The 22965-nt window shown below is 36.4% G+C and overlaps 2 protein-coding genes across 5 annotated transcripts in view; both read right to left on the bottom strand.

The window, feature by feature from the left end:
• The window catches only part of slc23a2 (solute carrier family 23 member 2), a 54483-nt gene extending 40387 nt beyond the window's left edge, over window positions 1-14096 (bottom strand). Inside the window, exon 1 of one of the 2 annotated variants that reach the window (XM_039681726.2) lies at window positions 13811-14096. The gene's annotated coding sequence lies outside the window, so the exon portion shown is untranslated. The remainder of the gene's footprint in view (window positions 1-13810) is intronic. The other variant, XM_039681733.2, reaches the window with a different exon arrangement.
• Window positions 14097-19132: 5036 nt separating this feature from the next.
• The window catches only part of kcnip3a (Kv channel interacting protein 3a, calsenilin), a 77585-nt gene continuing 73752 nt past the window's right edge, over window positions 19133-22965 (bottom strand). For all 3 annotated transcript variants that reach the window (XM_039681751.2, XM_089119485.1, XM_089119484.1), the window contains 4 exons: window positions 22084-22191; window positions 21869-21973; window positions 21718-21780; window positions 19133-20595 (listed from right to left, as the gene is read on the bottom strand). In XM_039681751.2, the coding sequence (XP_039537685.1) occupies window positions 20548-20595; window positions 21718-21780; window positions 21869-21973; window positions 22084-22191 (324 nt within the window). In that variant the 3' untranslated portion in view covers window positions 19133-20547. The remainder of the gene's footprint in view (window positions 20596-21717; window positions 21781-21868; window positions 21974-22083; window positions 22192-22965) is intronic.

Below are 22965 nucleotides of genomic sequence, written 5' to 3'. Positions count from 1 at the left end.
ATGCCGGGGTTACACCCCTACTCTTTCGAAAGACAACCTGGTATTTTTAATGACCACAGAGAGTCAGGACCTCGGTTTAAGGACGGTGCTCTTTGACAGTATAGTATCCCCATTACTATACTGGGGCATTAGGACCCACACAGAACACAGGGTGAGCACCCCCTGCTGGCCTCTCTAACACCTCTTGCAGCAGCAACCTGGCTTTCTCAAAAGGTCTCCCATCCAGGTACTAACCAGACTCAGCCCTGCTTAGCTTTAGTGGGCAACCAGTCTTGGGCTACAGGGTGATATGGCTGCTGGCGATACTGATCAGTAACTGATTGATTGCACCAAAGGGAAAGTCTGAGCGCAGCAATACTTCCTTGTCCTAAGTGGTTCCTATTTGAATAAGGAAATTTTTATTAGAAAGGAAGTTGGAGATAAAAATGGTTAGGTTGCATCTTTGAGAATATCATCTCCAGGTGGTATCACAGGCCTTCTGTAGATCAAAAAAATACAGCTATGTTCTTTTTAAGCTGTCCCAAACAAATGATTCAAGTCTGATGAGATGATTAAGGTGCCACACCTATCCACAAGTTTCCGAGGGGCGCTCCTGTGAAAAATAAAGTGGGTGAAACTTCCGGTGACGCGGCGGAAGTAGCATTCCAAAGGTATTTTGTGTGTTAGTTAGCGAAGAGGCTAGCTGTTTTTCAGAGAATTATTTTAATATTTAAAGACGCAAAACTTTATGAGAGATGTCGTTACGGAGCTCAGGGAAAACATGTGCTGTTCGCGGTTGTATGTATAGCCGGACTAAACTAATTTAGTGGCTTAAACGGGATTGTTTTGAACATAAGCTGAAAACGAAATCAGAGTGATCCTGCCAACGACTGTAGTTTCCATCACCTCCCAAAAGACGACGAATCTTCCTGTGTACATTTGTTTAAATTCTTAATGTTCTATAAACTCTATCAGCATGTGATTGGCTGTTCGCTACTGATGTTCAAGCTAAACTCAGGATCAAAGCCTGTGTTGACAGAATACCAAATGTGCCAGTTAATGTATTCAAGCAGCACATTCATTTATAATTTTGAATAAACTCCAAAGCACAATGACTAAGTGTGTATTTTTTATTTTAATTGTTTGTCAGCTCACACAACTGTCTGTCACCATGCCTTGATGAGTATTGATTATTAATAATGTTATTATAATACTCCCAATCAACTACTGCGGAGGTAAAGGTACTGTTATTTCACCCTTTTGAATTTCGTTGAGGTTGTGTTCCCACATCGTTAGCTAGTTTGGATCGCTATAACTTGAAAGACTGTCAACTGTTGAATGAACGAGTGTCAAGCATGTCAAATCGCGCTTTGTTTACTTCCAACCGGAAGTCGCGCCCACTTTTGACGCAAGGCCTCATGGTGCGTAGGAAACTTGTGGATAACCACTTCAATCATCTCGTGCTCTGACTCCAGTGTCTAGACCATACATCCATTTACCATTCTTTCTATAGTTTTGCAAACAAATGGTCAGAGCTATTGGCCGATAGGTTTTTGAATCACAGTGGTCCTTACCCAGTTTGGGAATGGGAATAATAACTGCTTCCTTCCAAGATGGTGGTATATGTCCTGTTCTCCATATGGTATTAAAGATTACCAGAAGAATAAAAAAAAAAACGGTGTCAAAAAATCTAATAAAGGTTTCTGTCAGGTCCAACAGGAGATCATTTGAGAGTACAGGAGAGCTCCTCCAGAGGAGAAAAAGGTTAATTATGTGGTTCAGGAGTTTTTTCTTGAACGAAAAGTATAGTTCAATTTCGTACACTGTTAAATTCATGTCGAAAGTTTTCTAGTGAATATTTCTTTTTTTTTTTCTTATGGCATTGGTAGAACATTTATTGGCTTGTGGTTAAAAGGGTGTCCTGATGGCGTATGCCGTATTTGAGGACCTTCCAATCTGTTTTTCATCTTTTGTATTTAGATATTAATTTTACTTTGTATATAAAAATAAATTAATTAATTAAAAAATATTTTTTGGGGGGTGTTCGTTATTAGATATGATACAAATCTTCTCCAGCTCTGTCTCTTTGTATCATTTATGACTCTACGTGCTTGACATTTTTAATTCAATTTTCATTTGTTGGATGCCTCGTTGAAGATCCTCTCTGCTTTTTTACAATCTTTAATAGCCTTTATACAATTGAACCTTGGATTGATCCTACGACTTGGCTTTGATGAGGTCTTTGGTTCTATTTAATTTCCCATTTCCAGAAGTATATCTGTGAAACAAGCTCTGAAAAAGATAGCAGTTGGCTTTTTCAAGTTTCCATAGGGTTTATATGTTGAAAGTCTGATTTAATGGAGGTAATGAGAATTCAACATAAATCATCCCATTTTGCCATGAGAAATCAATTAAAAGTTCAGGCTCACATTTTGTTATATCATTTGCAGAATTTGTTCCATGTACTGGGTGCAAGTAGGTATTTGAGCCAACATTGAAAAGGCACAGATCATTGTTATTAACACAATTGTCCTTTTTATCCCTTTGCATTACTATAATTTCCAGCCTATAACCCTAACTGTGACCATTAAGATGTCCTATAATTATGAAGGTGGTCAGAAAGCTTATTTAGATCTTGAAGCGTCACTCACTGCTCCGCCAAGAGGTATAGAACACGCCTATATAAACCCCTACAGTCAGTGTTTACACTCAACAAACTGTCAGCATGGACTTTAGAGCATTCTGTCAAAAAACTACCTGATCTCAACTACATCCTTAACCATTCCTGAGACTCCCCTTTGAATTGCCAATAGGTATTACTAATATATTAGTAATCCCTGTTTAATACCTATATAAGTATATATTGTCTGATGCCATGTCTGTTGAAAAAGATTCTGAGAGTAATAAACCACCAATTTTTTTAATCAGTAAACATCCAGCGTTTATGTCATCATCTGGATTCTGTTCTTCAAATATTCACCCTTTTGAGGTTGGTTTAAAATATTTGTTGTAATTTTGATTAATCATCTTTGATGTACTCTTGAAAGAAGAACTAATGTTTAAATTGCTTGATTGACCCTTTTTGCCATCGCATTCAGGGAAGAGAAACATACGGCTGATTTAATTGCCAATGGCCACGTCATGACTGGTCGATTGGTTGGATCGGGCCCCTCTAACCGCCCGTCTATATGAAGTTGGAACCAAAGCATTGTGTAGAACCTGGCAAAGCCCCAGCTAATCACAGTCCTCAAATGCCAGAACTTCTTCCTCCACAGACACGAATCGCAACTTAAGGCCAACAAGTTTGTCCCATTTGTCAACAGCAAGGGGGTGCTATGGGAGCCAATTTGGTTGATATTCTGTTATAAAACTATGGAATTCCTCCATTTTAACTAGTGTGACTTAAGTGACCAAATAAATTTTGGGACTACTATTTTTCTGAGATACCAACAGTATGTGCAATGCAAAAGTTTGTAGTCAGTAAGTTATAAATATTTTTGAAAGAACACTTCATTTCACAAGGCTGCATTTATTTGATCAAAATACTAAATCTCTATGCAAAAATTAATGATGTGAATGAGTGGGAGTCCAAATATTGGGGTTATTTTGTGTGAGAACCGTGATTTTTTCAGGGTTCTTTGATGAATAGAAAGTGAAATTGAAATCTTCAGTAACAATCTTACTGACACCAATCTTTTGAACAGTATAAACAGTTAAATGTTTATTGTATGTGTTTTTCCATTACAAAATGTCACTCGAAAGTTCAAGGAACTGAAACTAGACCAAGATAATCAGTCCAAAGAGACGAAATTGAACTTACTAGTTCTGTCAATAGCTTTAGAGGAACTCATCACTCGTGACTAATGAAACTCATCAGATTCCACACACACATTCTTTATACAAGCCCAGCCCCAAACACTCAGCATCTATACACTCAAAAACTCCCAATTAAAGCCTTGCCAAGATCATTCACAATATCCTGACCCGCCTTCCCGGAGTCAATGGTTTTCAAATTAGGGTCTAAGAACCCCCCAGCTGTCCGCAAGAGGGTGTTAGGGGGTCCACGATAGACGATGAAAAAAAAAAAAAAAAAAAAAAAAATACCAGTAAGAAATAAGACATGCTAGGTACAGAGAATATAAATAGTAAGTAACATGATTGCCTCTTTCTAAGTGTTTTTCCCCGTCATACTGTTGTTCTTCATTCGCTCACTGTCTGGCACTTTTATTTTTCTTAATGCGAGAAAACCATTTTTAATGTTTAATGAGAGAAATGCTAGAGAAATAAATCTGACTAAAATCTGAAATATTCCTGTAATATACTAAAGTTGCACAAACAAAAATACTTTATATTAAACAAATTATAATAGTACCTTTACTTAATATTATTCAATATTCTCCATATAACATTTGAAATACTTTTAACTTTAATAGGTTTAATCATTTAAAGTTCAATAAGTTTTAGCTTTTGTGTATTTTTGTATATTGTTCTTAATAAGTCAAACTACTTATTATTCAATAACATTTACAAAATGATTTACTTTTGGAAATAATGTGTTGTCATGATATTCACATTTAGTATTTTCAGTGTTGTTACTGGTAACTAAAATAAATCAATAGAAATCCCCATCTTTAAATAAAAATAAAATAAATATTTATCATTATCTTATTATTATTATTATTAGATTTAAAAGAAGAAAATGAGAAATGTTGCCTGGACAATTAACTGAAATAAATATGCTTTAAAGCTGCAGTCTGTAGCTTTTTTGGGGTAAAAAATGATCCAAAATACATATTGGCCTAAAGGTTCAAATGACAATCACCAGTAACTAGAGACTCACCCGCTGTAAAAAGCAAAAGACGGAGCCACTTCGGAGTGGCTACAGAAAAAAAAGAGACTGCAACCGGACCCATGCGAAAACATGGATAGCATCGGAAGGATATTACATGTATTCACGCAATGCTTGCTTATGTTGTTAACATTAACAATTTGAGAACAAAGTATAATTTGCACAGTTGATATGATAACTTATAAGCGATTGTTAGATTTAATCAGCACGATTTACTGCAATGTCAGAACCAGAACAAAACTTGATGTTTCTTACTCGTTCAGATGACATTTTCTGGTGAAAATTCTTATGTTGGTCATATCCTGACAGCCTCAAAATTCTTATGTTGGTCATACTGACTGACAGCCTCATACTCTCCTCAAACATTGTGTACATCCACGATGTTCAGTGTCGATGGTGTTGAAGTACAACTCACGTAAAGTTGATAATTCCGCAAATGATTGCAATTGCAGATTTTGAACAGAGATGGCGACAACGAGGAAAAACGCCGGAATGCAGCTTACAGTTGAAATACTAATACTACGTCCTCTCTGTTCCTGGACATGTCCTCTTTTTGCATATAGGACAAAAGTGTCCAGCAGGGATTTCTAGATTGCCCAAAATGTCTGGGATTCGGCTTTTGCTTTACTACAGTCACTGTTTTTGCATTGCTTTAAGTCCCACCATCTTGCACGCCACCATTGGTTGGTCGATCATGCAAGTAATGCAAACATCAGTCAAACTGCATCTAAATCACTACCCTCAGCACCACAAGAGCACAATAGTCAGAGCAGCGCTTGCTTGTCAACAGTGGCACATGGCTCCTAAACGGTGTAAAAAAAAAGCCCAAATATAAATTCACAGAACACTGATATTAAATATAGTAATCAACATTTGAACTGGATCAAAAAATGTTCGTCAAAGTTGTCCTAAGACAAGAACGGGTATTGTATTTCATGCATATCTTTGATAAACGTCAAACTGCATCTAACAGTTTTGATCCACTTCAAATGTTGACTCCTGAAGTTGACCCACTGCCCATCATAAGCCATCATTCCTGATTTTAAACGTACAGTATGTCATTTTTGGCCACCAGGGGTCACTCATTTAAAATAATAACAAAATACGTACTTTGATGATGTCGGGAAAGAGCGTGGGCTTGTTGTCGCTGTCAATGACAACCAGCTCAGCTCATGACATGACATCATCGTTTCACAAAATATACGGATATACGGCATCTCTCTGTAGATTTAGCATGTCATGAAGCTTTAAATGCAACCCCAATGTTTACCTGTGTCATGCTTTTTCTCCTGTCCCCTTTGTGTTTGGCGGTTTCACCGGGTTCCGCGGGAAGTTAGAGAAAATAGAGGAGTCAAAGGTTATATGACGCCATAGATGAGCGACGAAACGGAAATAAGGAAACGCCCCGTGTCTTCGAATTAAACTATACATTTCTCCGTATTTGAAAGTTGGTGGAAACTGTTGGGATAATGCAAGTACACATCTAATAGAAATATATAACATAGATAAAGTTATTTTTGCTATTTTTAAAGCAGAAAAAATACATATTGTGCCTTTAACTGGTTTCCCCCAGGAAAGAGGCTGACCTTTCCACACCCATGAAAACACATTCCTCCATACCAGTTAACTTGCACAAATATGCAGTTTAATTAGCCCTCTCAGTGGTGAAGTGAGTTTAGTGACAATACCGCAGCACTGCAGGGAACCTGGCATCACCGGACCGCTGCCCTGCCCCACTGAGCACAGATTTAAATATCAGCGCACCTCGGCAGGGGCGAACTTTAAGTATCAAAGAATGACACATTCCCTTTAGAAATTAATATATCCATAGGGTCTCTTGGATGCACATCAATCAAACACAAAAGGAAAGGGAGGGGGCATTTAAATCAACAGGGGTATCTAAGGGCTTCAGTTAGCAGAACAGGGTGGGATTGAATCTGGTCTGTGCCAGATAGCATGCCAACAACATTTACTGCAGCACAGCGAGTGAGATTTATAGAGCTGTTTATCAACTACAAGGATCTCAGGAGATGCTGTTCAAGAACAGGTGAATTATGGTGAACGTCTAAATGCAGTGCTTTAAGTCTGAGATATTATGTTTAACTATGTAAGGATTTAAAAAAGTAAAAGGTATCATGTAAAAATGAACTCTTTAACTAACTATAATGATATCAACTCAAATAGACTGAATCTAACAATTTATAGATCAATCTGACACAGACACACTAACAAAAACCACTGTCTGCACATTTTGTGAAAAAAGCCACTGTCAAGGACGTCTTGGTTTTAAAAACCATGCAGTCAAGCACATCATGTGACCCTGATTGTCTGCTTTGGGTGGAATTTTTGGGTGTGTAGGTCGACTTATAGCCGATGGCCATTTGAGTTTTTTTTTTTATTACTTTCTTTTATTTAAAAAAAAAATTAAAGTGCAGATTGTAAGAACAATGACAATTGCTATATTGCTGATGTATATCTGCCACCATAACGGTATTGGACAATATATGGTCATTACGATATGTTATCATTATTAGCCCATAAGAAAATGAGGCCGATATATTAAAGCCGATAAATAATGGATTATTTCCTTCAGCTGAAACACTTCAGATGCACACTGTTCGCCATGATGGTTTTGAATTTCTTGAAATCATTTTGTAATCAATTGTGTGCTTGAGACATTTTAAAGGTCCCCTGACATGTAAATTTTCCCTTTCTGAGTTTAACATCAATATGATTTCCCCTAGCCTGTATATGGTCCTCCAGTGGCTAGAAATTTAAATCAATGTGATGAAAGCTCGATGAAAATGAAAGCTCAGACGGGCTGATCTTGAATCTCCTCCGTATGACGTCATACGGAGGAAAGGTAACCTCCCCTTTCTCTGCTTTGCCCGCCCAGAGAATTTGGCTCGTTCATGAAAAAATTGAGCTAGAAAGTACGAACACGGGAGTGCGATTTGAGTTTTTCCTCGAGAGATATCATGGCTTGCAAACGAGCGAAGCATGGCAGTTGATCAGTGTTCGGATGTACAAATGAATACAAAAGTATATTATAGTTCCTTCATCCTTTGAAGAAACAATGAGGTAGTTATTTTCTCTGGAAATGCGCCGACACAACTTCCCATAGTTTTGTACGGTCCAAACATTTCACCGACGACTGTTTCCTCAATTGGCCAATACAGAGCTGGCCTTGATGAACATCTGAAAATAAATTGATGGAGCTACCAAAGCCGCGTTTTCACCGCAGGAACTTTCCCCAGGAACTAGGAACTTTGTGGTGGTCCTCGCTGTGTTTACACCGCAGGAACCAGGGTCTAAATGAAGTTCCGGGTAAAAATCCCCCCCACCCCCTAGAAAGTCCCTGCTGGCGAGGTGGTACTTTTTCAGAGTTCAGGCACTTTCGGGGTGGGACTTGTGTGCTGAACATGCTGATTGGTTCTCACCACGCTCTCACCACGATTTGAGTTTAACCTCCCCTTTCTCTGCTTTGCCCACCCAGAGAATTTGGCTCGTTCATGAGAAAATGAGCTAGGAAGTACGAACACGCGAGTGTGATTTGAGTTTTTCAACGAAGCTCTTACTGTATGTACATCATCGTGTTTGCATTGCTGAAAGCATTAGAGAGAGTGCAACTGCATTGCAATGATAAGATCTTCATCTGTATGTACGAAGCTCGAAGCTCTTACTGTACATCATTGTGTTTGCATTGGTGAAAGCATTAGAGAGAGTGAAAGTGCGTTGCAATGATAAGATCTTTATCCTCGCGATCAACAGACTGTCATCTGCTTGCTCAATGCTCATCAGGGCAACATTTTATGTGATGGGAATAGATCTAAATATACTTTAAAAACTTCTCATGATTCGTTAATCTCGATAGCTGCAATAGTAAAAACGTATAATAGCTGTAGTAAAAGTTTTTTTTTTTTCAAAATTATATGACATAATACAGTAGATATAAATGTTTCACATATACTGTTCTAAATGATTACAAATCAACATAAAATATGAAGAGCATTAAGGATAACAGTCAAATCAATTAAATTAAAGAACATTTGAAGCTGTAGTAAGTATTTGAGAGAGCAGACACAGCAGACAATCACAGCAGACACGCCCCTTTAAACAGAGCATTCAAATCAGAGGCTAAAATTAGGCTAGGAAAAATGCCTTTTATTTCTAAATTATGACTATTTTTGATCTAAAAAACATACTAACATTACAAGGAAATGTTTTAAAATAATAAAATAACCCCATGTCAGGGGACCTTTAATGGTGAGACTTGTTTTTGTAATCAGGCTCTCAAAAATTATCAAAAAATTGATTTAGACTTATTGGCCAATATATTGGTTATTGGATTTCAATTATATATAATAGGTTATCGGTATCGGCCAAAATTTTTATATCGGTGCATCCCTAATGATAATTAACAACCAGTGATAAATTCTTAGAAGATGAACCAGCACGTTTATGAACGCCGTTGACTTAACGTTATAGAAATATATGACTTACCTCAAAACCCCGTCCCTAAACCTACCCGTCACTGGGGTTAATGGCATTTATGACTGGAGATTTGACTGCGTGTACAGACACGCGGAATGACACGGACGTTAATGGCGTAGACATATACGCATACACGCGGATACCTCAAAATGCGTAGAGATAACACGCCACCTGACTCGAAAGTGGCGTATATGTTTACGCAAAAGTCATGATGTCATGTTGTTTTATTAGTCAAATTCATTAAAAAAACTAAAACTCAAGTATAGAATATAAGTAGGCTAAAACTGTTGTTAATGAGAAGACAGAAGACTACTGAAGGTTAGTGGATAAATATATTTAGCCTATTTATTATTCAGAATCGAACAGTTAGAAAGAAAATATATTTATAGGAACATTTCAGCAGGCTCAAGATAATTAATACAGAGATCGTTATTCATTGTTTTAATCAATTGGCATCCATAAAACGTAGTGATAATCCACATTCTCATGTATGGATGTGCGATGAACACTCTAACCGGAAACTCCCGGTATGTAATAAGTAAAACGCGGAAGTAGTTGTGCAAGTAGTCCATTATTTAGCCAAAATTGAGTCATTTCATCATGTCATCATCATGACTTGCTTTCTTCTGTGGAACATAAAAAAATTGATATTTTGAGCAATAGAGAGCCTAAGTCCCTCCCCTCCGCTTTCAGCTCATGGGACCTTATTTCAGAAAAAAATATGTATGGTAGGCTAGTCAATGGCAATCTTTTTATTCCATCTGAACTGTGCCTTGAAGAACACATATGATGTTTGTCAATTTAAAAGATAATTCTGAAAATCAAGAAAGTCACAGATTGTCATAAAACAGAAGAGTAACATTTAGTTTTATGTGAAAATAGCTCAATGAACTAATCTCCTGGGAAGCGAAACAACGAGCAAGATCCGCTGCTCGTGTGTGTGTGCAGTCTGGTCCAAAACACTCAGGCATGACGGCGTAACGTAGCGATTATAACGGAAGACTATGGAAACAATGACAGACGTTAGCTTCAGTAAACTTAGCTTCATTCATTGAGAGAAAATGTGCGCCTTTGGGGTTTGTAGTCTTTGTAATTCCGTATTTTCACAGTCTTATACCTCAACGGTTTTACATCAAACTGTGACTTTCTTGACTTTAAAATGTATCTTTTAAATTGACAAACATCATATGTGTAATTCAGGGAACAATTAAAACAAGATCAAAAAATTTGTTGTCTCTCGCTATTGACTACCATACAATGTTTTTCCAAATTAAGGTCACATGGTGGTCGACCGGAAGGGGAGGGACTTAGGCTCTCTATGTCTCCTTTTGATCAAATGATGTTATCTTCAGTATCTTTTATCCACAGAAGAAAGAGTCATACAGGTTTGGAAGGAGATAACAGAATTTTCATTTTTTGGTTAAACTATCCCCGTAAACCACGGCATTGCCGGGACAAAAAGACAGTACCAGCAGTCAATGCCTTATTTTACATGACTATATACTACATCTCTTAATCCTACCTAAACAACCACCTTACTAACTATCAATAAGCATTAATTAAGAGTTTATTTTGGCAAAAGTCAGCTAATAGTTAGTTAACAGTAAATTGGACCCTAAACTAAAGTGTGATCATAAATGTTTCCGGATCATAAAACAGAAGAGAGAATCAGAAGTCATGTGAAAAAGACTGAAATAGCGTGAGTGAGAATGTGTGAGTGAAGGCATATTTTTCGCTTCAAGAGACTAAATCTCATTTTGTGAGTGATCAGATGACTGAGATATAGAAAGCATAATCAAAAAGAGGAAGAAAGATCTTAATACCTTTTTGTTTTTCAGTGGTGCGTTATATAACGTTTTGTGACCATCAGCCTGCTGGTGTGTTAACATGCTCGCTCAGCTTCACTGTCTAATTACACGCTTCTTCTCCCTTTCCTTAGTTAAGCTGTCTGTGAAATCAATACAGTTGATTGGCAATTTATTAAAACAATCCACTTCTGGGTACGTTTGGAATGGATTGACAAGTGAGCAATGACTTCTGCTGACAAATGCTGATTCGAAGATAAAAAAAAAAAGAAATTTAAAAAAAAAGTAAGACTTTACAACTATGACGACCCATCGCCTTTAACTTCTCTGTACAATATTTAGGCAAGTCAAAACCAAGCACAACAGATTTGTTTAAGCAAAGCATTACACTCAAAACAGTCTTGACAGCTTGTGCTGTAAAATACAGCCAAGTTCATCTGAGTTAAACTGATTTATCTAAACTGTTTATGCAGCCCTGGATGTCTTTCTGTTGACATACTTTTAAAGGTTATGGGTTTAAAAGAGTAGAATCAATTATGCTCTCAGAAACATGCAGTGGAGTAAACTATTTAGTTACTGTACTAGAGTATCTTTTTGCCTATTACTTTGTAGTTTTTATAGTTTGTCATTTTTTCCTCAAAATTAATTTTATTTCTCACAATTCAAGAAAACAAGTCAGAATTGTGAGGTATAAACTAACTCACAATAAAAAAATTGCCTTATTATTATTGCGACTTTCTCAATCCTTTTTCTTGCAAATGGGGGTGTATATCTCACAACTTCGAGAAGAAAAAAAATAAATAAATACCACAATACATAAACTCACAATTCTACACCACCACCACCCCCCCTCCACTCTCAAATGAAAGTTTAAAACTAGCAATTCTGACTTTTTCTCTGAACTGTGAGTAATAAACCTGCAAATGAGAGAAAAAAAAAACAATTATTAGATAGGCCTACACCTTTAAAAAAAAATTTATTCCATATGTAGGAGATGTCACTGACTTTATACCATCTCATGGATGGATGGATGGATAATTTATAATTTATGGAATCATTTACAAAATCATCCAAAGAACGGTGAATGAAAATATAAAAGAACATAAAATCCATATTTTACAATGAACCACAGAAAGATGGAGAGCATAGGTTGGCTATAGATGACCTCCATCCACTGTGCATAACTGGAAGATTCATGAGAGCATGATTTGCCATTCATACTTAGCATTCCCTGACTGTGTGATGAAAAAAATATAGGCTATATTTCCATTCATTCATGGTTGCTGGGTAAAATTAATTTCATAGAGATATACTGTATGAGGAAGATTTAAACATGCATGTCAGATAGCAATTACATTACTCTGATTTTTCTTTCTGTACAAATGTTGCCAAAAAGACCCTCAACAGACGGATGTTATCACGATGGCTTGTGGATTTACTATACAAAGATCGACATCTTGCTGATTTCCTTTTTCAGAGCCAAATATAATACCACTCAAAAGATTAGGGTGATTAATAATTTTAGTCAGCAAAGATGTATTACATTAAAAGTCACAGTAAAGAAAGACATTAATAATGTTAGAAGTCATCAAAATTTCCTAATATTTACAGATTTTCCAAGATCAAAAACATGTATACCAACACCTCTCACCTTTTTACTAATTTTGCCATTCAGGGATTTACATTGTGTCTTACAGGGACAATAAACTAGTATCGTTGTCAAGGGCACAATTGGGAAGAAGTTAAAGTCAGCCTAAAAAACTTCCAGTTAGCAGCCACTAGACTTCATCTACACCTACTGATTTCCATAGAAACACCTGACAGTTTCGAAAAAACATGCACTGATTACCAAATCCATTTTTAATGAGGCACCAACTATGTACAGGTTGTATCACACATGATGATGTCAGGCATGAACCTTATGAGCCTGCGCTTCTTAACAATCTTTATCCAATGTCACCTCTTCTAACTATTACTAACCTTGACATACTTAGATAATAAAGTATCTCTTTATTTAGTCAACCCAGAGTCTCAGACAAGAACGTTTAATGTTAAAACTATCATGTCACCAAACTGGAACTGGATACATTTCTCGCTGCTTTTGAAAGGAGAAATGATATACGTAATACGTTGTTGTGTTTTGCCCAATCAAACGTGGCGTTTTAATGTCGTCTAGCATAATTAAATCGTAATTAAGCGATAAACCATGTGTGTTTAAACATGTACGCAGCCTAGAAAACAGAGAGATTAACCGACTAGTTGTCACTTATAGTTATTATAACATCAAAATATACATCTCAAACCAAACCGGCTGAAAGCACGTGGTCCTTTAAAAAGAGCCAGTGACTCAACATCTATATGGCTCAGCTCAACAGACAGATAATGCTGAACGTTATCCATAACTCAATATCTTATACCTCAAGTCTTATATACACATAAACCAGAGAACAAGAAAAAATGTAAGTGTTCCTATAACAACGTCGTCTTTAATCGTATGCAGTCAAGCCGGTTAGAAGTCTACATAACGTTAGCGTTAAGGTTATCGCATCGCTGGGACTGCAATGAGGTGTTGATGGGATGCGAGTAGGATATCTTCCGTTATAATTGACATGAAGAAAACATATATTTACATTTCCAAGCACACCACTTGCGTCACAAAATACAGTCAGTCGTTATTGCTCACCTTTCAGGGAAGAAAAAAAAACCGTCGTCCTCCTCTTCTGTAATTTCCCCTTGTGTTCTGTCGTGCTTCGCTGAGTGTCCTACTTCAACCCTACTGAGGGTCAGTACAGAAACAGCGACTTTCTCTGAGCAAACATCTTCGACAGGAAGGAGTCTTTTGACAACAAGGGCTTACATATGATGAGAAGGAGGCGAGTGGAACGGATTTTCACGCTCTGTTATATAGCAACACAGGGACATACACACACACAGGGGCACTGTGGCATTTCAACGCATGCTCAAAACAAACCCTGACGTAGCGACGCTCATAAAAGCCCCGCCTTCTGGTGACTCTCGGCCAATAGAATTGTTCAGAAGCAATGACGCAGCACTCCAGTCACCTCTTTTAGTTTCCGCCCCTGTGATTCCATAAATCCGCTGAATGCATCCTCCTTCACACGCCCCCAATCTGCCTCACAGGACCAACATTTCCTCCAAGTGTACTTTTAACAGTAAAATGGCGCTTTCATTCTCACTTTTTCCCCAAGTACAGACATATTTACAACATAGGGCTTATAATATGCAATTATACAAATAATATGCAAAAACAAAATTTGAGGCGCGAAGAGACGGGAAATACATGTAAATATATACATATATAACCTGAATGACATAAACATACATCTAACGCTAATATAAATAACGATATGTTAAATAATGGTACATAATTTCACTCAAGGCCATCCGTGGTGTTCCTCGACGCCCCCTTTCGGTCATCAGACTGCACTGCGTCTTACTTAATTGACCTACATTCGTTCACCACTACATAATGGCAAGGCACCAATGATATGAGCCGCATTTTTTCATGTTACACAATTAGAAAAGCTTCTCTTAGTTTTGTTCTCTAAGCAAACAATTTTGAGTGCAGTTTAGGAAGTAACAACACGTGACCTGTTTTCAATTATCATCATTATTAAACATTTTCATTACAAAACAAATTAGGTAAGCCTATTGGTGAACAGCCCACTAAAAGAACATGTAATGCAGACATGCAGGGAGGTCACTGAGGGAGTGTTGTTTTTGCTCAACAGAGGACTTTTGAAGAAGCAGATGAACAGTTTGTTGTGCAATTCATTCTTTGTTTTTTTACTAAGCTTTTAATGAAGGGTTTAAGAGAGAAGTAGTACACCAGCGACTAAGCTCACTGACCATCTAATATGAACACACAGCACCACTGAGTAAATACAAAACTTGTTTAGGTGCTTTTATACTTTATATAAGACACAGCAACGTTACTCTAGATGAAAAAAAAAACTTGTTAAAAAAAGGTAGGCTAATGTCTAATAGTTTTGTAACATTTAGCTGGCATGTCTGTGATGCACATAAAATCGAATAAACGGAGTAGGCTAGTGCTTATATATGAGTGGATATACTTACAAAGTAAGTCAACATGACTAGCTTTTACTGCCCCCTGATGGTGTGAATAGGCTATGTTATATAAAATTAAATAATTATGATTTGCAAATAGGTATTTCCCTAATAAAATAATTAATTAATTGCAAATTACATCCCAAAATGTAAGCCTAAAAATAAAAAGCACATCAAATACATCATACACCGCTTTGGTAATCGACAAAGGCTACTACTTATTGGGAAAAAAAATAGTTAATTCCCATGGATACAAAAAAGGCTTTATTATTTGCCAGTTTGCTTTCAGCAGCACAGAATGGTAACAAAAGCATACATTTGACCAGAGTGACACTGAATTTTGAACATAATTGAAACGGCTTTAGAAGAAAGAGTAGGCTAATGTAGGCCTGCATAATTTGCAGGTCATGCAACATGCAATCATACATAGCGTATAGGCAACTTAAACCGCATGCCTGTAATTTGAATAAATACATTTACAGCCAATAAGTAAATTGTTAAAAAGTTCATTTTTGTTATTTTGGTTTAAACAATTATGTCTGCATTTTACTGCTTATTTTGTACGAATTCCATTTTATTTCTAAATTGTCTAAAGTTTTACATTAAAATGTCAACAATGACATTCTCTGTCAAATACTTTTTTGGTAACACTTTATTTTACAGTGTCCTTGTTGCATGTTACATGAAGTTACTGCGGTAATAACTGTAAATGACATGTGACTAACTGTAAACCAAACCCTGATCCTAACCCTAACCCTAAATAGTAGTTAATTGTTATTACTCAGTACTTAAATGTACAGTAGTAAACTACACTGTAGACAACTTAAAATAAAGAATAACCACATTTTTAAATAAATCTCACCCGGCTGGCTGTAAATGGCATGATCAATAAATGTATTTCTGCTCAGATATACGCATAGGCCTACGGGAAGTGATGTCACTGCTGGATAGCAGACTGACCCTGAACAGACGGGGGAAAGAATCGGAAGAAGTGCTGTCATAATACAGTACATGAACAAGAGCTAGACAGTGTTGATTTGGTCGTCTTCCTGGTTATTTAAGAGTTCAATGGCCTGAAATAGTAGCTAATCTGTGGGGTTAATTGATAGATCTAATGGCCTCACCAAGATTCGACATGTTAACTGATTTACAGTAGCCCACAAGGAATCACATAGGCGATGTCATAAGAGATTGAACATGGGAAATGTTAAGATGAACAGCCAATAGAAATGATACATGAGGTGAAAAGTATAGAGGTTAGAGAAGAGAGATTGTATTCCCTAGTTAGACACCCAAAGCAAACAAAATGGAGACGTGTCTCCAGCATGAACCAAAACACACACAGATTTGCATAAACACTGAAAATGGGGATAAACGTTTCTGTTAGGACATGATATTCTATAAAAACAATTCTCACACGGATATCATGTTTTGGAAGGCAAATCACACGCATGGAGAGGTGTAATCTGATTTCCCATTTCTGTTTCGCTTGGGTGAATTTTGAATTGTTATAATATTTGGGATTTAATGGTTTTATAACTGACACATTTTTGATCACACTCACCTTGAAGGTTCAACACCAACGAAATTGTGGACATGATTTAAAAATTCTAAATGATCTTGAAAAAGTTGTCAACTTGTAGCTAACTAAAAAATGTCATAAATAAGGAATCAATGGTTTATTGTTTAAGTTTTAGTTAGTTCTAATAGTTCTAACCTCGTTTCATTTCAGAGGACATTGATTTTGTATGGATTGCCATCTCATTTAGTTTTTTTTTTTGTTTTTTTTCAGCATCAACTTTAGAGTCCCATACACTTACAATAATGGACTCACAGCATTATTTAAAAAAAAAAAAATGTTCTGAAGAAAGACAAATTCACATCTGGGCCAGCATTAGAGTGAGAAATTGAGAAAACTTTGAGAAATGAGAGTGTACCTTAAACCCTTGTATGACCTTATGGACATTTTTGTCTTTTTCAGGTTATTTATTTAATTATCATTTTGCCTGTGTTAATGCCAACTGCATACATTTTGGAACAAGTGTGTATTTTTATTGGAATTTTACTATTTTACCCCCATTTACTTTAATAAATCTATTTTACATTAGTAACACAAAATAGTGCACTTGGGATCGTAAGGACAAACATGTCCCCCTTGAAACCCATTAAAACCCATTAAATCTTTAATCCCAGGGCCATTTAACTTTAAAATGATGCAGTCTTTTTTAATAGGCTTTCATTCTGTTGGCAAGGCTTCAAATTTTCAAATTTATTTACCAGATGGTGCCATTTTCTCAGGGTTGGCCTTTATCATAAAGATACTCACTTTAGCCCTGTTTTCTGCTTCTACATATTAAAGAGCCATATTATAGTGTGTGTGTGTGTGTGTGTGTGTGTGTGTGTGTGTGTGTAAAATATTTGAGAGAGAAAAACATTCTCTGATGAGACTGTCATGTTGTGATTTTTGTGTCTTGTTCCTTGTTCTTGTCTGTCATGTGATTCCCTGATTGTCATGTGATCCTGCCTTGTGTCTGATCATTACGTGTTCCTTGTCTTGTAATTAGTCTGTGAATATTGCCCTCATGTTTGCCCTGTGACACAAAACCAAATTTTTAAAAGACACAAGGTTGTGGAATAGAATTTAAATAATTATTAAATGACATGATGAAACACACTCCTGTACAGTAGGTGGCGGTATGCACCTAAAAGTTTTTTGCAATCCGCCATTAAAATAATAATAATAAGAAGAAGACACAAAACCCACAACATAACAGAGACCAATGCTGTGTCTGAAATCACTCACTACTCACTATATAGTGGACTATATGAGCTCGCCATTTTGTAGTGCTGTCCGAATGTATAGATGATTATTATACCCTATATAGTCCACTCAATGTATCCCAGAATGCATTTTGAAAAGTAGTGTACAACCGATGGTCACTAACCCAAGCCGTACATACCATTATGCATTGCGCTGATCGTAAAAAATAAGTTATAATCATGTGTGGAGTAGCGCCGTATAACAGAAATGTCCAGAAATGACTTTTAGTTTATACATTTTCGGAGAAATAAGCTCAATATAATGCATAGACATATACACTAGACCTCACCTTGGCTACGGCAGTTCATTGGAACGAATGCGTCAATAGAGCCGCCATCTTGAAACAGGGGAGCCCCTCCACTTTAATGCATCAGCGGCAATGTAGTAGACACAGGTCTAATGGAAATAAAATCACCATAAATCATCATGAATGCGATTTTTCTTGTTTTTTTTTTTTTTTTTGGTTCGTTCCAACGGTCAGACATGTATTTATCATTGATTCCAGAAAGAATTTTTTTTTTTTTAAAACATTCTTCCTAGTTCAGATTTCATCCGTGAACATCATACGCTGCACAAAAGTCCGCCACCATCAATGAATTCGCCGTAAAGGCAGAGATAGCAGCGTTACCTATATACTTCCTATGACAAGACCCCTGTTCCAAGATGGCGGCGGTTTTGACGCATGCTTAGACCCCCAAGGTGAGGTCTAGTGTATATGTCTATGAATATAATGTAATGTATTTATTTTAAAATAAATAAATAGTGTCCGAAAGTGGTGTTTCTATTATGCTGGTGAGCTCAATATATAGTGCTCTGCTCTCTACCCCCTATAGGTTGTAGGGAGTAGTGGTGTGAGTGGAGATTTTGGACAAAGCGCAAGCTTCGCATTTTTATTAGTTTTTTGACATTTTTGTCCTCTATGAACCTATGTGTAACTTTTTTTTTTTTAATTTACACACACGGGTTGAGAATGGCCTGTTTAAGGAAAAGCACTACGAATAACCACTGTCATTGGCTAAATGACATAACTTCCTGTCTTTCTTTGGAGTGAGTCTATCATTAAAAGCATCTGTAACATTAAGAGAACCACACTGGTTTTGATCAAGAGTAGTGCATCTTTTATTCATTAGATCTACATGAATCTGCATCTGTTCCAACAAAATGAACAAAAAACAAAACAATAATAGCTTTTACAATCTGAAAGTGAACTGAAAAGAAACTTTTAATTTACTCTGAACTTTTTAACTTCACGTTAGTTGTAGTATTTATTCTTTTATAGGTGTACAATATTTATAAAATGCTATTGTTGCGTAATGTTACAATAACTGCCCCTTATTCCGGATAATACAACTGTCTCATAAGCAGGAGATGCTCAAAGTTGTCAATCGTGTATACTGTACTTCATCAAATAATAATAAATAAACTTTACAAAACAATATCTAGGCAAAAGAAAAAAAATGAAGATAAACAAGCCTCTCATACAGTATATTTATATCAGTCTGTTTCAAATATATATAACAAAATCCAAATTATTATTATTTTTTAACATAAGCATAATAACATATGTAAACCACATTTTTAATAACCTGGACATGTTCATTCATGCCCAAACCCTGCATTCCATTAAACACTGCCTGACAAATAAATACATTCCTGAAAATAAAACACATATTCCAATACTTCTAAATTTCCTATACTGTAAATATAATTTATATATATACCGCATTGCTGTGCAAGAATCAAATGTGACCAAACAAATTATCCTGGCCCCACTGACATGTGCAATACAGGTTTGAGCAGAACTTATAAACACTGGCACACTATCTAACTCCACGCATACAGTTGCTTTAGTTTGCTTACAATTTTCTGTGGGACCTACTGGCTTACAAGGAAGAAAATGTACAACTTTTGTCAGTCTCCATGCAAGAAAATCACAAAAATCTCACATATCTGGACAGGCATGCTTCAGGTCGTTCTTCATCACATTTATTTTGTTCTTTTGGTGAGTATTACGTGTAGTCTCGTGCTTCAACTCATTGGTCATTGGTGCTAGACGCTCCTTTGGGTCCCTTGAAATCCATAGTTGCTTTACTGTCCTTCAAACTATGGTGTCTTGGAAGGTAAAGATTGAGTCTTGTAATGTCCCTCATTCATAAGGCAGAAGAAAGCAGTCCGAAGTGTTGGAGACTCCATTGGAATCCATCAACCAGTGATGCAAAATGATCAGTAAGTTCCACCACATGGTTGCCAGTATTTAGCAACAGGAAGGATCCCAGCCGTCCAGGCTTTTCTTATTGAAAGTAGTCCTGCTGTGAAGTACAAACTGTGAAGCCATACCGTAGGCTATGTGTTGGTCTATATAGGATTCTACAGAGTGCAGCAGGCATGGGAGTAGTGCTACAGGACAAGACAGAGAGTGACTGCTGTGCTAGTTTGGTATATAGACATGTGGAGAGAACTGGTTTGGGAGATTGAGGGCTGTATTAGCTTTAGATTGCTCCAAACCCGTCCTATATCACATTTTCGAAGAGCTGCATGGAGTTCATGATGTTTTCATCCTGGAAAGCAGAAATAAACAGTTATGGCCGCTTGTAATGGTTGGTTGGTTGGCATCAATCTGTTTGTTTAAAAGAAGAGGCTGTTTTCTTTTGACATATTGTTTAGATATTCATTCATTCATTCATTCATATCAAAATATCCAAATAATCCAAATAATTAGTAACTCCCACAGAAGTATCTAGTAACACTTTCATCTGTGAGCTATTACTTACTAATTATTTGGATCCGTATTATAAAGTGAAGATCATTGGAACTAACTAGTAATTACTCAAGTGTTACTACATGATCTAGTCATGATTTCTGCAAACGTTTGAGATTTTTGGTGAACTTTAGTAACTTTTAGAAAATGTCTTTAGTAACACTTGAGTAATTACTAGTTAGTTCCAATGATCTTCACTTTATAATACGAATCCAAATAATTAGTAATTCCCACAGAAGTATCTAGTAACACTTTCATCTGTGAGCTATTACTTACTAATTCGTTAATAAGAAATTATTTTAGTTAATAGTAGTTACTAGATTGTAATAAACTTTTTCAGTAGTTCTCTGGGAAGTATTAAAAAAATAGTAGTTATTGATTACTTAATAGTGAACTACCACTTTCGTCTGTGCGCTATTACTTACTAGTTCGTTAATCAGAGTTTCTTGTTAGTTAATAATAGTTACTAGATTGTTAATATTGTGTTACTCATTAGTTCTTGTGTAGTTATTCATTAACGAAGGAACCGTATTCTAAAGTGTTACCGTTAATCCATTTAGTAATGTTAACTAATGAACCTGATTGTAAAGTGTTACCCATTTATCTATTAAACTTTTAAAAGATTTTGCACTGATTTTGCACTGTGACCATTCAAAAAGAAACAGTTATATGAACAATGTACTGTACAAAAAATCTGAATGCGATAATTTACAAAAGAAGCATTTTACGAGCAATTCACATACATTTTCCATTTAACTGAAAGTGATCATTAACATAACAATGGTTTTATGAACTATTTACTCAATTGTCACATCAAATTGAATGTGATCATTTAAAGAATGTATTTTTTTTTTTATTTATGTAAGAATGGTTACAAACATTTCAAGCCAAAATGTGTAAGTAAATACTAATATCAACTTACTTTCTGACAGGTCTCAATAAACTCCTCAATGGTGACCACACCATCTCGATTTCTGTCCATTTTCTACAAGAAATTTATAAAGTTTAGATGATCTTAATACTCTAGTAAGATTGCGTGTGTTCATATACATAAATGTGCTTGTTATTGGTACCTGGAAGAACTTTTCTACATGTTCAGATGGAGCTTCATCTCGCACACTGGGGTATGTGTACCTGCCCATCATGTCGTAGATTGACTTCATGATTAACAGCATCTCCTACATGCACGCAAACACACACATGCCACTTATTACTCATTGAGTCCTCTTGACAAAAGTAACAGTGAAAGAACCCCTGGAGCATTATAGCATAAAGGTTTGGTGAGCACCTCTTTAGTGATGTAACCATCTTTGTTGATGTCGTAAAGGTTGAAAGCCCAGTTGAGCTTTTCGGTGACAGATCCTCTCAGCAACACGGACAGACCAATCACAAAGTCCTGCCAATGAGAGCAGCCGAGTCAGGGAAAAGGTAACAAAGGGTATTACAGAAACACTATAGCCCCTTTCACACAGAGCGTTGATCCCAGAAAATTGCCATAGAATTGCTGGAGTGCCTTCTGTGTGAACATGAAGACGTCCCGGGATTGATACAAGGATAGGCACCTACTGTAGTAACATTACTGGGATCAGTCCCGGAATGCGCCCAGTGTGAACAAAAGGCAGGACCAATGTCATAATGTTGTAGTGAGGACGCTGAAGCTGAGATTGTTTACCAGTCTAGTGGAACGGTACGCGATGCAGTATTTTATGATCGAATCAGAAAAAAAAACGCACGAGCGTGGAGAGAGAAAGAAATTGCAGTTCATAAGCAAACTTAAAGTCCCCATGGAATCAGAATTTAAGTTTTTTTGATTTTAGGATGAATATGTTAGCCTTACTGTTACCTATAAGCTAGTGTGCTTCCAAAACAACGACAAAATTCACATTTACAAGATGCATGCATTCAAAACTTACAGTCTCTCACTTCTGCCAAAAGACCATTTCACAAGATGTAAACAACACTGGTCCAGAAACACTTCCTGTTTCAGTTTGTAACTGTTTTCTTTATTTCACATGTAAAGAAAACATCTTAAAGATGTTTGTTTAACTTTTGATTCAGTTTTAAATGTTCTGTTGGTTGTATTTTATCCCAGATTTTATGTAGTGTTAAAAAACTAAAACAGGAATTGCTTCTGGACCAGTGTTGTTTACATCTTGTGAAATGGTCTATA

The sequence above is a fragment of the Pimephales promelas genome, chromosome 14 (genome assembly GCF_988280905.1).
Source record: "Pimephales promelas chromosome 14, fPimPro1.hap1.1, whole genome shotgun sequence".
Classification (NCBI taxonomy): Eukaryota; Metazoa; Chordata; class Actinopteri; order Cypriniformes; family Leuciscidae; genus Pimephales; species Pimephales promelas.
This window is presented reverse-complemented; position numbering and strand designations above follow the sequence as displayed.